The sequence below is a fragment of the Microtus ochrogaster genome, chromosome 7 (assembly GCF_000317375.1).
Source record: "Microtus ochrogaster isolate Prairie Vole_2 chromosome 7, MicOch1.0, whole genome shotgun sequence".
NCBI classification, from domain to species: domain Eukaryota; kingdom Metazoa; phylum Chordata; class Mammalia; order Rodentia; family Cricetidae; genus Microtus; species Microtus ochrogaster.
This window is the reverse complement of record NC_022014.1, coordinates 20,613,391-20,627,875: the sequence shown is the minus strand read 5'-3', so window position 1 is coordinate 20,627,875 and position 14,485 is coordinate 20,613,391. Positions and strand designations below refer to the sequence as shown.

At 49.0% G+C, this 14,485-nt stretch overlaps 3 protein-coding genes across 3 annotated transcripts; 2 read left to right on the top strand and 1 right to left on the bottom strand.

Annotated features, from left to right (window-relative positions):
* The first annotated feature begins 1,530 nt into the window (after positions 1 to 1,530).
* Vtn (vitronectin) lies at positions 1,531 to 4,551 on the top strand. Its single transcript, XM_005349447.3, has 8 exons — positions 1,531 to 1,697; positions 1,787 to 1,906; positions 1,985 to 2,320; positions 2,400 to 2,539; positions 2,684 to 2,840; positions 2,985 to 3,137; positions 3,759 to 4,103; positions 4,361 to 4,551. Exons 1-8 carry the CDS (start codon positions 1,634 to 1,636, stop codon positions 4,468 to 4,470), a joined length of 1,425 nt encoding a protein of 474 aa, XP_005349504.1. The 5' UTR covers positions 1,531 to 1,633; the 3' UTR covers positions 4,471 to 4,551.
* A 1,307-nt stretch (positions 4,552 to 5,858) lies between these two features.
* On the top strand, positions 5,859 to 6,736 carry Sebox (SEBOX homeobox). The gene is made up of 3 exons (XM_005349446.2): positions 5,859 to 5,892; positions 6,061 to 6,221; positions 6,356 to 6,736. The coding sequence occupies exons 1-3, from the start codon at positions 5,859 to 5,861 to the stop codon at positions 6,734 to 6,736; spliced, it is 576 nt and encodes a 191-aa protein (XP_005349503.1).
* A 2,596-nt stretch (positions 6,737 to 9,332) lies between these two features.
* Positions 9,333 to 14,435, bottom strand: Tmem199 (transmembrane protein 199). The gene is made up of 6 exons (XM_005349445.3): positions 14,198 to 14,435; positions 12,949 to 13,022; positions 11,928 to 12,017; positions 10,920 to 10,962; positions 10,619 to 10,731; positions 9,333 to 10,208 (listed from the first exon to the last, which is right to left on the bottom strand). Exons 1-6 carry the CDS (start codon positions 14,403 to 14,405, stop codon positions 10,113 to 10,115), a joined length of 624 nt encoding a protein of 207 aa, XP_005349502.1. The 5' UTR covers positions 14,406 to 14,435; the 3' UTR covers positions 9,333 to 10,112.
* Positions 14,436 to 14,485: the final 50 nt, after the last annotated feature.

The window sequence follows — 14,485 nt, the reverse complement described above, 5'->3', positions numbered from 1 at the left end:
CAAGACCTGATGTTCTGTACCAATGAGCATTTTCTTCATAGAGGGATCACACTTTCTATGTGAGTATAAAAGTATGCTCAACGAGTCTTTATAGATGGGGTCACTGAAGGTGAGTTCAGGGCTGGTCCACTGAGGACCAGTGGGTTAGTGGGAGCCTCAGGAATGGGCTCTGGGAGTGGAGAAATGGTTTTGTCCTTAAGAGCACCCATTCTTAGCTGGGCGGTGGGGGTGCATGCGGTGGTGGTGCATACCTTTAATCCCAGCATTCACAGATCTCTGTGAGTTCAAGGTCAGTCTGGTTCCAGGACAGGCTCCAAAGTTACAGAGAAACCTTGTCTCAAACAAACAAACAAACAAACAACAAAAACCTTTATCTTTAGGAGGCTGGAGAGATGCCTCAGAGGTTAAGAGCACAGGCAGCTCTTCCAGAGGTCCTGAGTTCAATTCCCAACAGCCACATGGTGGCTCACAACCATCTGTAATGAGATCTAGTGCCCTCTTCTGGCATGGAGGTGTATATGCAGGAGGAACATTGTATACACAATAAATAAATAAATCTTAAAGAGAGAGAGAGAGAGAGAGAGAGAGAGAGAGAGAGCGAGCACTCATTCTCGCAGAGGATCCCCATTTAATTCCCAGTGCTCACGGCAGCACACAACTGTTCAAAACTCCAGTTCCAGGGTGTCCAAAGTCCTTTTCTGACCTCCACAGACACCAAGCATGTGTGAGGTGCAGACACACACACAAAATAAAATACATAAATCTAAAGGGAAAGAAAGGAGGCTGGGTGGTAGTGGCACATGCCTTTAATTCCAGCACTTGGGAGGCAGAGGCAGGTGGATCTTAGTAAGTTCGTGGCCAGCCTGGTCTACAGAGCAAGTTCTAAGATAGCCAAGACTGTTGTTACACCGAGAAACCCTGTCTCGAAAAATAAAAAATAAAATAAAAAAAAAGAGGGAAAGAGAAGAAAGGAGTGGGTTGTGACCCAAAGCATTAGGGCCACTGCTCCCTGTGCTGTGGAGCCCAGCTGAGAGAACCATGCTTCCACAAGGAGAGGCAAGAAATGAAGCTTTGTTCTTTTATGATAAGATGAGCAACCTCCCCCAGAGCGCTTAGCAGCTCTCCTCCCACCCCTCTCCTCTCCACTGCCCCAAATATTCAACTGGGAAGTGGGGGTCGGATGGAACAAACATCTAGTCTGGGATGGCCCTAATCAAACAATAAATCATTAACTGTGTATTTGCTGTTGATGAGGCCAGGCGCCATGGTCCCATTTTATGAAAAGCAAGACTTGGAGAGATGGATGTAACCGGCTCACAGGGGGACAACACCTGCTCTCTTTCTGCCTTCCCAACCCACCACGCTATCCCAGCTGTCCATGACCCTCCTGACTCTGGTCTTGGCGAGGGTTCTATTTCCCAGCGCTCCTAGGGGTAGGGTTCTGGGAATGTGACCCTTTGTTGCAGCTGTGTTTGGAGGAGGGGACTAGGGCTGGGCCAGAGGATGAGCAAACAGAAGCAGAAACCCAGTGAAATAGCAACTTCTCTTCAGTTTGATTCCTTTTCCAGGCAGGACGGTCGAGGCTCCGGAAGCTCTGAGGCCAGCTTGCCAGGTCCTCTGCTAGAGGCCTGCCATGGCACCTCTGAGGCCCTTCCTCATACTAGCCCTGCTGGCATGGATTTCTCTAGCTGACCAAGGTATGGGGGGGACTGGTGGGCATCTAGGGCAGTGCAGGGTGGGCAGGTTGCCTGGCCTGGGCTGTAAAGACTGGCATTCCCTCCCTCAGAGTCATGCAAGGGCCGCTGTGCGCAGGGGTTTGTGGCCTCCAGGAAGTGTCAGTGTGACGAGCTTTGCAGTTACTATCAGAGCTGCTGTGCTGACTATATGGAGCAGTGCAAGCCCCAAGGTTTGTTCAGAGCCCTGTGGGTGGGCGTGGGGGTCCCCTGTGCTCCTGGAAGCTCACTGCTGCCCTCTCTGCCTGCAGTGACTCGGGGGGATGTGTTCACTATGCCGGAAGATGAGTACTGGAACTATGAGTATTCAGAGGGGACCGGGAATGGCACCAGCTCCCCTGTGCAACCAGAAAGCGTTCCTCCGCAGCCCCCAACTGAAAGCACTTCAAAGCCAAGAGCTTTCCCGAAGCCTGAGGAACAGGCTCCCGAACCGCAGGCAGGCATCCCAGAACCTGAAGTGGGGTACCAGGAAAGGCCTGACACCACTGATCAAGGGACCTCTGACTTCCCAGAGGAAGAGTTGTGTAATGGGAAGCCCTTTGACGCCTTCACGGACCTCAAGAACGGTTCCATCTTTGCCTTCCGAGGTGCCTCAATGGACAAGTCTGGTGGTGGTGGGGTCTGCCCTAGGAATATCTGTTTCTCACACAGCTTCCCCTATTCTAGGGCAGTACTGCTATGAGCTAGATGAAACGGCGGTGAAGCCTGGGTACCCCAAACTCATCCGAGATGTCTGGGGCCTCGAGGGTCCCATTGATGCTGCCTTCACTCGCATCAACTGTCAGGGGAAGACCTACTTTTTCAAGGTACCAGACCCAAGCCTATGAGTCAAGGTAAAGAGTATCAAGGTGGACAGGGGTTTCAGGAGCTGCTGAGAGCCAGTTCAGGATCTAGAACTGCCTCTTTGCCCGGCAGTAGGTTCTCACCTTTCCATCTTGCCTGCCTCTCAGGGAAGTCAATACTGGCGCTTCGAAGATGGTGTTTTGGACCCTGACTATCCCCGGAACATCTCTGAAGGCTTCATTGGCATACCAGACAATATCGATGCCGCTTTAGCCCTTCCTGCCCACCGCTACAGTGGCCGGGAGAGAGCCTACTTCTTTAAGGGTACTCAGGGTGGGAGGTGCAGGGGCAGGGAGTGAAGGAGACCCTATTCTCTTCTACACTTCCCGAGTCGGGGCTTTGGGGGTATGCTCCCACCCTGCCTCAGAGCTCCCCAGCCCTTCTGATGCCAGCTGCCCTGCTCCTCAGGGAAGCAGTACTGGGAGTACGAATTCCAACAGCAGCCCAGCCAAGAGGACTGCGAAGGCAGCTCTCTGTCAACCGTGTTTGAGCGCTTTGCCTTGCTTCACCGAGGCCGTTGGGACAACATCTTTGAGCTCCTCTTCTGGGACAGTTCCTCAGGTATGGAGGGAGAGCAAGTCTGGCTTCTTTCTCCAGAAAGTGGGTTTGGAGCAGGGCTGGACTATGGTGGTGGGGGGTTAAGGGGGGAGGAGACTGGAATTGTGGCACCATTGATCAAAAGTTGTTTGCTCTGGCTAGACTTTGCTTCTGTTGACTTTTGGGGGTGAGGCTTGGCTCCATTTGGACCCCATACCTTGAACTTTGCCTAACACAGCAGAAGGAGGGGCCAGAGGATAAGGGGTTTGGGAGGGGGCAGAGACACAAGGGATACAATGGAGAGAGGACACAGGAAAAAGCACTGGACAGGGGTACTGAGTTCTAGCATGACCTTGTGTATCTTGGGTAGGATACAGCAGATGAACTCTATAGGGCCTGCTGGAGCTAGCTGTAGTAGCACACGACTTAATCCCAGCACTTGGGAGGCAGAGGCAGGCAGATCTCTGTGAGTTAAGAGGCCAGCCTGGTCTTCATAGTGAGTTTCAGACCAGCCATGGGAGAAACCTTGTTTCAATGTGTGTGTGTGTGTGTGTGTGTGTGTGTGTGTGTGTGTGTGTGTGTGTGTCCTGCTGGAGAAATCAAAGCCTGGATCCTCAAAATTCATTAACCCCTTCCCTGCTACAGAAGGCACCAGCGGACCCCAGTTCATCAGCCGGGACTGGCATGGTGTGCCAGGGAAAGTGGATGCTGCTATGGCCGGCCACATCTACATCGCAGACTCCACACCTCATGCCTTCCCGGCCAAAAAAAAGAAGTCTAGGCGCCGCAGCCGAAAACGCTACCGTTCTCGCCATGGCCGCCGCAGCCGCCGCAGCCTGAATTCCCGTCGTTCATCGCTTTCATCCTGGTTCTCCTTGTTCTCTAGTGAGGAGAGTGATCTAGGAACCTACAATGATGATTATTATGATATGAACTGGCTCGTACCTGCCACCTGTGAGCCCATTCAGAGCGTCTACTTCTTCTCTGGAGGTGGGAGTCCCTGCTACCCCTGAAGCTGGTTTTGCGGTGTGTGTGTGTCTTTCCTGCATGTTTTGGTCCTTGAGTGCTGAACACTACTTGTAGATGGTGACCTTATCTGCCTGGTGGATGTTCACTTTCACTTCTGAGAGAAACCCTTGTTTTGTTTTTGTTTTTTTGTTGTTTTTTTTTTCCTTTTTTCTTTTTTCCAGCGACAGGACCAGGCAGGATCTCACACTCACACACTTTCTTTCCATTCTCTCTTTCAGACAAGTACTACCGAGTCAACCTTAGAACGCGGCGCGTGGATTCTGTGAACCCTCCATACCCACGCTCTATTGCTCAGTATTGGCTGGGCTGCTCAGTCCCTGAAAAGTAGGAGTCAGCCCACACAGCGGAGACTCAGAAAACCCATCCTTCAGCCTTTTCCTTCCAGCCCAATAAAGTCTGTTGGCCCTGAGTTTAAGACTACTGTCCTGAATAGGGTGGGCAGCCCTGTCCCCTGGACAAAGGAGGACCAGTGGAGCTCTCAGGGCTGAGTGAGAGGGACAGAGAAGACCCCACTTGGCTCGGGTGCTCTTCCTAAACCAGAAACACTGGAGGCTTGTAAGAGCTACACTTCCAAGTCCCCATCCATCACATTCGGTGTCCCCCCCCCCCCAGTCCATCCTGCTCCACAGTTAAACATGAAGTCCAGCCCCTGTGGTGATAAGTTACCCAGCCACCCTCTCCAGGTGAGGCTTCTTTGGTGGTGGAGTTAACCAGGGCCTCAGAGAAGATGAGGAGCTAGAGAGTAGAATTCAATTCAGCTTTGCTCTCCACTGTGAATCTAGATTACATGTAATTCCCAAATAACAAAGGGATAGACTCCCACAACACTACCTAATGGGGGCTTTTCTCTGAGGCTTCTGCCCTGGGCATAGGGTGGGGGCAGAAAGAACATTGGCATACATCCCCTTTCTCATAGTAAAGCAGCTCAGAGGATCCTCACCGGAGGAAAGCTTGGCTGTAAAAGTGAAAGTCTTTGTGAACCCCTGACTCCAGGATCCTGGTTTTCAGGAAGCCTGTCCGGCCTTTTAGTTTTTCTTTTTTGGGACAGGTTTCTTTGTGTAGCCCTAGCTGTCCTGGAACTCACTCTGTAAACCAGGCGGACCTTAAATGCAGAGATTTGCCTGCTTCTGCCTCCCAAGTGCTGGGATTAAAGGCATGTGCCACCACCGCCCAGCCTCTGTCTGGCCTTTTGAGGAGCCAGAAAGGGTTCTATAGTAGTCCTGGGGGTAAACTGGTGGTGGCAACTGTTCCCTAGCCCTGCTGACAGTAAGTGGCTCCAACAACATCCTCATCCCACCCAGTTTCACTGCCCAGTCCTCACTTTCCCCTGAAGGCGCCAAGACCAGGGCACTGGGGGATCTTAGAGGGCAGCTGAAGCCCTGGGAACTTTGGGGAGGTAGATTTCTGTGTTTGGGGGAAGGGTTTCTCACAGTACAGGACCAAGAGCAGAGACTGCCAGAGGCTGAAGTTTAAGGAGGGAGGTGTGACCAGATTCTTGGTGAAATCTGGGATGTGTATCATTCTGGTCCAACCTAGAACTCTATCAGCCCCAATCCTGCCTTGCTTCCCTTTTCAACCTCCCTTGAGTGAATGCTAAGCCTCTTCCCTCTGGAGGCGGAGCCACCCACTCTGAACAGCTTAAAACCCTAAGGCATGAGCCTGGTGTGGGCAACAGCCCTGGCATGGCCCTCTGACTCCTCGCCCTGTGCCAGCTCCATGGCCAGTCCTGTGGAAGCGGAAGCATCTCCAGGTGATCTGGTGGGGAAAGGGTGGGTAGGGTGAGGGAGAGTAACAAGGAGGGATGGTGAAGGGTGAGGAGTGTAAGGAGTAGGGGCTGCGGAGGCTCAGCAAGGCTTTGAAGCTGGGCTGAGAGGCTCTTGCTAGGGAGTCCTGGTTTGATTCCCATCCTGGCCCACAGGCTGTGCAAGTGGGTTGGGTCCCCATCGGAGAAAGAGGACCACTTTCAGTGTTGGGCAGTTGCTGGAGCTGGAACGGGTCTTTGCAACTAGGCCCTATCCCGACATCAGTACCCGTGAGTACCTGGCCCAAGTAACTCACCTGCCTGAAGCCAAGATCCAGGTGAGCTGCAATAGTCCAACTTCTGGACTTGACACGGCACTTCTCCTCTCTGGGAATCCTGCCTTCATATTCAGATTTCTGTCCCAGGAGAGTGTGCTGGTGCCAAAATATATCCCTTCATTTTTCCCTATCAGGTGTGGTTCCAGAACCGCCGAGCCAAGAGAATCAAGAACAGAAAGCCAGGAGCCCTAAACCCTAGGCTGAAGCTTCCTCGAAATGCCTCTTCTCTTCCAGACACTCCCCAGCAACCCTGGGACCCTGGGACACCAGGCCAGCCTCTACATCCCACCAGTTCAGTTCAGCAGGTTTCAGCATGCCCACAGACCTCCTGTGGAGCTCCCAGCTTGGGTCCAGGGCAGAGTCGAGTAGAGGCTAAAGCTGCAGCCCCATGGGGACCAAGTGGAGCTTTAGGGGTCCACCCTTCTTTAGAGCAAATTGTTCCTCAGACCTCACTAAGCAGCCTGTCTGACCTTATCTATACTTCAGCTGTTGTCACCAATAGAGATCACTCCTAACTTAGCTGTAGAAGTCTTAGGAGTTTGGCTCTGGCTCTTGTAGCCCACTCTATCTCTCCTGGAGTGGAGCACATTAAGAATTCCTGTCTCTTTTTACACAGGGAATATTCTCTAAGAGTCTAGCTCAGAGACCCATCCCTTCACTCCCAACTTCCAGCAACCTAGCTGAAGGTTCCGTGCAGTGGCTGGAGCCTAGCTCTCCTGGTCATTTTGGAGGCATATGCCCATTATCTCATCAGGAGGTATCGCCAAGGTAAGGGACCATGTTGTCGACCTCTACCGCCAGGCTTAGCTCCACCATTCCCATTATCTTAGCTGATGATCTCTTCCCTCTGAAGGGGCAGCCACCAGTCTGAGTGAGCCCTGTCAGGACCTTATCTATGAGCCAGGGGAAGGGTACTGCTCCTGTGCTGGACTGCTGGGAGACCCACCTTTTCATGGTTCAGAGCCCCATTGCCTGACTTCCTGTCACCTGGACAAATTAATTGAAATTGTGGATTTGAAGAGGGAGTGATATTGAAGTTACAGAAATAGAAGCCCAGGTCTTAGGTTGATTGAATTTTCCCAAAGATCAGATTGGCTGTCCTCTGATGTGGGCTGTGGGGACAACCTGACAGACCTGGGGAGGGGGTGTGGTAGCCTTGGGCTTTTGTATCACTGTCATCTGTAATACCAACTAATCTCCAAATAAAACAAAACCCTACTTTAATCTGGATTGTTGTATTGCAAATGGTGATGAGAATTGCTTGCCTGGGAAGTTTATCTCCCACCACCAAATCCCCAAATAGGGCCAGGTGCCACAGGCTCCGGGTAGGAATCACGTCCAGGCTTCTGCTGGGATTAGAGAGTGGTTAATTAAAGGGCTCAGAGCTCACACAGGCTCTGGGGACACAGTAGCTGGCTTGTACTCCAGGATGTTCTAGTTACCTTCACCTCTGGAGCTGCTTTGGAGAGAAAAGCATGGAGTCTGTAATCAGTCTGTGTTGGCTTCCAACCCTAGCTCTGCTATGTGACTTCTTCTGCAAAGCAGGATGCAATCATTCCTGTCCTGGCAAAATATAGGTAAAAACTTCATGTGATGATGTGATAAAAACTCAATAAATGCTAGCTCCCTCTGTTCCATATAGGAAGTCATGAGAAATGGGTAAGGCCCCAACTTCCTGTCCCTCTGCCAAGCACCTCCTGGACCCTGGGTGCTTTGGATGAGGCAGAGAGGAAGGGGCTGGAAGAGTTCCCTCTCCTCTGTTGTGAACTGGCCACCTAATTCCCAACACCCTCTGCCTGTGCAGATGGAAGGATCCCTGGAGCTTGCCTCTTGCTTCATTGCACCAAGGCATAAACTAGATCTTGGCTTATTATCTCCAGATGCTAGCATAGTGCCTGGCCTATAGAACTACTGTTCGTAAGAGCTTGATGCCACTAAAACGTACTGGCCTGTTGGAAGGGACCTTGATCTAGGGGACAATTCCTTCCAACAAAGGACCCCAAGTTTACTGTGAGATAGCCTAGGCTGGTCCAAGTCTGTTGGAAGAGATTCTGCTGAAGTCAAACCTCTAACACGTGGAAGGCTTCGACTTAAATCCAGGTACTTAATGATATATAGGCATACATATATGTATGCAGCCTGGCATACAGAGAGCACAGGGAAGAGAACCACGAATCATGTGTTGTCGTCCCCCCGCCCCCAAGGCTTCAGTGAGGCTTTCTGACCCAACCTTTGGCAGCCCTGGTGATCAGAAACTGTTTTTGTTTGTCTAAACTGTTTCCTGCGCCACCAGAACCAGCAATGATTTACTTCTTTAATCCCAGCACTCCGGAGGCAGACACAGGCTGATCCCTGTGAGTTCAAGGCCAGCCTGGTCTACCTATATTTTCTTGCACTTGACACTTCTCCCTACTAACAGGAACTGGCAAAAACAACTGACAGAATATCTACTGATCAGTAAGGATATAAGAGACAAGATTAGAGAAAACCAGATGGTCCAGAGGGATGGCTCAGTGGGTAAAAGCAGCTGCTGTACAAGCCTGATAGGCAGAGTCCACAGAAGGAGTTGGATCCCAGCATTTATAGAGAGGAGAGACAGGAAAAGGTAGCGGAGTAACACAAACAAGAGACTCATATGAAAACTCTGTACTCACATGCATTCACACATGGAAGTAAAATAAATTACAAAAAAAAAAAATTAAGGAAAAAAAAACCACACTATCTGAGCACATCAAGTCTACAATTAAGAGGGCTGAAGTGATGGCTCAGTGGTTCATGGCTCTTGCAGAGAATGGAGTCTCAGCCCCAACACCCACACAGCAGCTGAACTCTAGCTCCTCCTCTTATTCCCACGGGCTCCTGTATGCATGTATAGCCACACATACACAAGAAAGGAAGGAAGGAAAGCTGGCAGGCCAGATAGATCTCAAAGACCTGTCATGATGGCACATGCCTGGATCCTAGGACTCAGGAGGCAGAGGTCGGCCAGAGCTACATAGTAAGACCCTGTCACAAACAAAAGAGAGGGCAGATATTGAGCAATTCTCAGAATCCCAGGAGGTTTTGTGCTTTGTACTCTTATAGGATCTAAAATAAAAACACACTGAACACAAGAAATATTTATTAGATAAATAACATTTTTCAAGGGTCTTAAACAGTTTCTCCAACTTAAGTTCTGAACACAGATGCTCTAACTTATCTACGTTCTGAAAAGTGCAACACAACACAGACAACAGGACAATGTGGACACCTTTGGCTCCATTGAACAGAAGGATCACAGCTGATCATCTGGTTTTCAGCCTGTTTTGACTTCTGGAAAATGGCCTGATCCCATTTTCTTTTCTAGAAAAAGTTAGCTGCCTGGCTTCCAGCTCCATCATCCTGTATCAACCACTTTTCTCTTATCTGATGCCTGTTTTCTGACTGGCTCTTCTCTGGTTCATGCCTTCTGCTTCCTGAGGGTCTTCTGCTCTCAGTTACAGGTCTTTTGCCAAGATACGTGGATGAAGGATGGTGACTGATTTATGCACTTGGTCCAGTTCACGGCAGTCTGGCCCATTTGGGGAGAAGGTCTGGATTCTTTCTTCTGATGGGAAAACCCCAGACTCAGTAGACTCAGAATGAACCGCAGAAGGCAAAAGAGCACTGGATTCAGAAGCAGTTACTGAGAGTTATTTCAGTTTTAAAGAATCACTGCTGTCTGAATCTTCTCTAATTCCTCTCCAAGGAAACTGACAGCAGATATGGCTCCCCAAGGAAGAACTTGACCTGGTCCTCTAACTAACTGGAGACGAGTACACAGAGCTTCGTGGATTGACTGAGAGTCAGTGATGGACGACGGACAGTCTGGGGCTCCCCAAACTTCTTCCAGATTTTGATGTGAAGCACCAGTTACAGTTCCCCGAGTTCGCCTTCCATCACCCTCACCATGATGTACAGCTCTGCCAAACCTACCACCGAGGCGACGATCAATGCAGCCAGCACTCTCTGCCAGTGGAAAGAACCAGGTAGGGGATGCAGGCCAACAACTAAATCTGCAGCCCCTAGCACCTCTAACAAGAATGGAGATTCCCTATCCCAGCCCTTAAGTCAGTGGTTCTCAATCTGTGGGTCACAACCCCATATGACCCTTTCACAGGGTTGCATATCAAATATTTACATTATGATTCATAACAGCAACAAAATCACAGTTATGAAGTAGCAATGAAACTAATGTTATGGCTAGGGGTCACCACATGAGAACTGTATTACCGGGCCTCTGCACTAGGAAGGATGAGAACCACTGCCCTGTTCATTGAATAAATATATGCAACTGATAACCTGTGCACTTTAACACACATCCTCCCTTTCCCATTAACCCCAACAAGGGCACTTTGTCCTGCCTAGTGCCTACTCACCGAGGCCATTTCTGTGAAGATATACTGGCTTCCTAGGTAAGTGCAGACAAAGGCAGCTGCCACCGTGACGATGAAGTTGAAGATGGTAATGACCAGCGCCTTCACAGATCTCACTTGGGAAAGCAGTTCAGAGAAACATTTAGGTCAACGTTCTCAGGGAGATCCTATTGCCTCCTAATCTAATGGGTTCTCCTTCAGAGACCAAGACTGAATGTCTTAGCCTTGTGCCAAGTGTGCAGTGGGAAGGAAGGCCAGGACCAGTCCTGAGAGGCTTGAGCAGCCTGGGTTCCTAGCACCTTACCTTGTTTTCCTAGGTCACTCAGAGTCCCCCCACGCTGTGCATCCTGGGAAAAAAGCAGAACAACAAAAAAACCCAGATGATTTCAGAACGAGATTCTGTTCAGAAATCTATCTTTGCCAGTCTGGTCTCAGCCCTTTCTTCTCAACAGACTAATTCTGCCCTCTCCAGGGATTCTTTTCCTTGGACTTGTATGATGCCTTTTAAATGATAAAAAGGAGGACGCAGGCTCCCAGGATCCATCTCCTTTCCTACCTTACAGCAGAACATGCCAAAGGAGTCTTGTCAGGAAAAATAAAACGCTATAGGTATACCTGTAACCCTAACATTTGGGAGGCTGGACAAGAGAATACAGAATTCCAGGCCTGTCTGGGCCACAGAGCCCCTTCCTTAAATGAAGAAAGAGCGCCAAGGCTCACCTCCACTTCTATAATATTTAAGAATTGGTTACCATCTAAGCTGAGTCTCAGTGAACATACTCAAGATTATGTTTGCTCTAGATAAAACACAGAGGTCTTTTTTTGTTGTTATTTGTTTTTCAAGGACCTCTCCGTGTTAACAGCCCTGGCTGGGATTAAAGACATGCACCACCTCGCCTGACAGACACAGAGGTCTTACAGTTCTAGAACAGTACATAAAGTGAGCTTGAATTGCCATGTTTTTCTTTCCCGTTTTGATACAGGGTCTCACTATACAGTTCTGGCTGGCTTCAAACTCAGAGATCCACCTGCCCCTGCATCAGGAGTACTTGATTAAAGGTGTGTGCCACTATACTCTCTTACTGTTGTTTTTAAAATTAAAACTCTGGCTGGGTGGTGGTAGCACATACCTTTAATCCCAGCACTTGGGAGGCAGAGGCAGGTGGATCTCTATGAGTTTGAGGCCAGCATGGTCTACAAGAGCAAGTTCCAAGATAATCAGAACTGTTTCAGAGAAACCCTGTATCAAAAAACTAAAACTAAATAAAAATTAAAATTCTGTAGATATTTCTGCTGCAGGAGTAGGCCTTACCTGACAAGTGACATTTCGAGTGATCCGCTTATATTCCTCATTGGCTAGCTGTATCTTAATCTTCTCTAGTCGGGCAACCAGCTCTGGATTCTAAAGCAAAAACAACCACATGAGAAGAATGAAATTCTTTCACATATTTCTTGATACAAAATATATCATTGATTCCAATGTGCAATGTACTGCGAAGGGTGCTGGGGGCCTCTACATACTGGTTTTACTTCCATTGCCTGGAAAATGGGTTACTGGATCTCAGTTTTCCACATCTGTCAGACAAATTTTCCTTCTCTGATTTTAGATTCCAAAGATGTTGTTATTGTTGTTTTTGTTTTTTTTCTAGGCAGGGTTTCTCTGGGTAGCCCTGGCTGTCCTGGAACTCCCACTATAGACCAGGCTGGTCTTAAACTCAAGAGATCTGCCTGCCTCTGCCTCTGGAGTATTGGGATCTAAGCCATGCACCACGACTGCCTGGTTCCAAATATTTTTTTTTTTGTTGCTGTTTAATTCTTTGTACATGTGCATATACAAGCCACGGTGCATGTGTGGAGGTAAGAGACAACCTTTAGAAGTTACCTCTCTCCCTACACCATGTGGGTCCTGAGGACTAAAGCCAGGTTCCCATGTTTGGTGGCAACTGCCCCAACTTGCTATCTCACTGGTCCCCCAATTTTTATTTATTTATTTATTTATTTATTTAATTTTCGAGACAGGGTTTCTCTGTGGTTTTGGAGCCTGTCCTGGAACTAGCTCTTCTAGACCAGGCTGGCCTCGAACTCACAGAGATCCACCTGCCTCTGCCTCCCGAGTGCTGGGATTAAAGGCGTGCGCCACCACTGCCCGGCCTATTTATTTATTTTTTGATGCTAAGAACTGAACTCAGAGCTTTGTCCAGTACTCTTCCACAAAGCCACATTCCAGCTATTCCAAATAATTAAAATACAAGATCTCAAACCTGAAAACTGGTTAAAAAAATCCATACCCAACTCAGCATGTACTTACTCTCACAAATATATCCCTTACATACCCGAGGAGGTTTCACAACCTCTTGGAGGTAGATTTCACTGCCTTTTAGGAGTTCATGAAGGTACAGGTTGGAATCTGGGAAGAAAAAGGCTCCACATGACCCATGAAGCTGAGGCTGTAAGACTAAGTTTACCCAAATAAAACATGGCCATCCCGGCTTACCCATCCCTAGGATATATAGCCCCATAAATATGTATGTGTGTTGTACGTGTGTGTATACATGTGAATGCATCACCACACCCAGCCACCTGCCTCAGCCCCTCAGGTCCTAGGATTTCATGCATGTGCCATTCCCAGCCTCATGATCATTTTTTTTTATTAAATTAAGATAAATTTCAACCAAGACAAGTCCAGAACAATTCCGCCTTAGTATTTCCTAGTGCTACACAGTTGACCTTAGCTATCAGTCTTCAGTCATCCCTGCCAATGGTAGGTTAGTCTTGTGAAAATAATAGATCCGTCCTAGATAGGTCTGGGTCGTTGTGGGGCTAAACATTCACAGGACATGGTATCGGAGGATCTTTCCCTAATGTCCTCTTCAGTCCTAATAGTTGAGTATCTACTCTTTGCACTTCTGGCCAGGATATGTTAATTCTGGCAAAACATGCTACATGCCAGTTTACTCTATCCCTCCCTTAGCAGACAGGAAACGGGTCCAAAGAGGAGAAATGACTTCTCTGAAAGGACTAGAACTAGATGTGACTCTCGGTTCAGACCTTTCAATATAGGTTTTTGGGGTTTTTTGTTTGTTTTTTTGTCATTCTATTTCCCTACCATCACCCCTAAACGGGGGCTGAGGCGGGATCAGAATTCCCTTCTTGAGCGAAGAAGAGAGGGAAGCAGAGAAGAAAAAATACATAGCTCATTAAAAAAAAAATTTTAAAAATCCCCTGCCCTTGCCTTTCAGATGAAAGGAAAATCACTATTCCCAAACGGGAGAAGCTCACTACGTTAAATGCCCCCCCCCTCAATGTAGTAACTTAAAATGGTAAATAGTACTGGGCTAGAATCTCTAATTCCTTAAGAGTCAGGTGGATTTAGGTGGATTTTAAAAGAGGGCACTCAACAAAATCTGCACAAATCCGAAGAATTCCCACGGAAATTAAGATGGAAGTGGTGAACCTGGTTTAAGAGGGATTTGGACTGGCTAAATGAGAACTTGGTAGGCACGCGTGAGTGATAGGGGGAAAAGCCTCAGGAAGGATTAGATCTGAAAACGAGGCGACGACTCTTGATTGGGGTCCGCTCACTTCTTTCTCTCAGGTGCTGATGTAGTTCTCGGATCAGACGGAAGGGAATCAGGCGCCGGGGGCCCGGGGCGCCACTGCTCGTGTGTTTCTTCCCCAGAGCAGCCTCAAGCTGGGCACGCAGCTTCCGGGGCAGCTGTTCCCGTTCCAGTTCTCCGCCAGGGCCTAAAGCGCGAATCAATCGTTCGCCCCCAAGCAAGGAAGACGCCATTTCCAGCTCACTCTCTGGTCAGCTGACCCCAGACTGGGACTTCCGCTCACCGGCGCCGGAAGTAGCTGGACGAGCCCGCG

Bases quoted from the DNA above. Each gene is read 5' to 3' on its own strand.
- Vtn (XM_005349447.3), top strand. From the start codon at position 1,634: ATGGCACCTCTGAGGCCCTTCCTCATACTAGCCCTGCTGGCATGGATT. The intron at 2,321-2,399 runs GTGCCTCAATGG...CCCCTATTCTAG, and splicing joins TTCCATCTTTGCCTTCCGAG to GGCAGTACTGCTATGAGCTA. The intron at 2,540-2,683 runs GTACCAGACCCA...CCTGCCTCTCAG, and splicing joins GGAAGACCTACTTTTTCAAG to GGAAGTCAATACTGGCGCTT.
- Tmem199 (XM_005349445.3), bottom strand. From the start codon at position 14,405: ATGGCGTCTTCCTTGCTTGGGGGCGAACGATTGATTCGCGCTTTAGGC. The intron at 12,018-12,948 runs GTATGTAAGGGA...TTTTTGCTTTAG, and splicing joins AGGTTGTGAAACCTCCTCGG to AATCCAGAGCTGGTTGCCCG. The intron at 10,732-10,919 runs GTAAGGTGCTAG...TGCTTTCCCAAG, and splicing joins GAGTGACCTAGGAAAACAAG to TGAGATCTGTGAAGGCGCTG.
- Sebox (XM_005349446.2), top strand. From the start codon at position 5,859: ATGGCCAGTCCTGTGGAAGCGGAAGCATCTCCAG. The intron at 5,893-6,060 runs GTGATCTGGTGG...CCTGGCCCACAG, and splicing joins GGAAGCGGAAGCATCTCCAG to GCTGTGCAAGTGGGTTGGGT. The intron at 6,222-6,355 runs GTGAGCTGCAAT...TTTCCCTATCAG, and splicing joins TGCCTGAAGCCAAGATCCAG to GTGTGGTTCCAGAACCGCCG.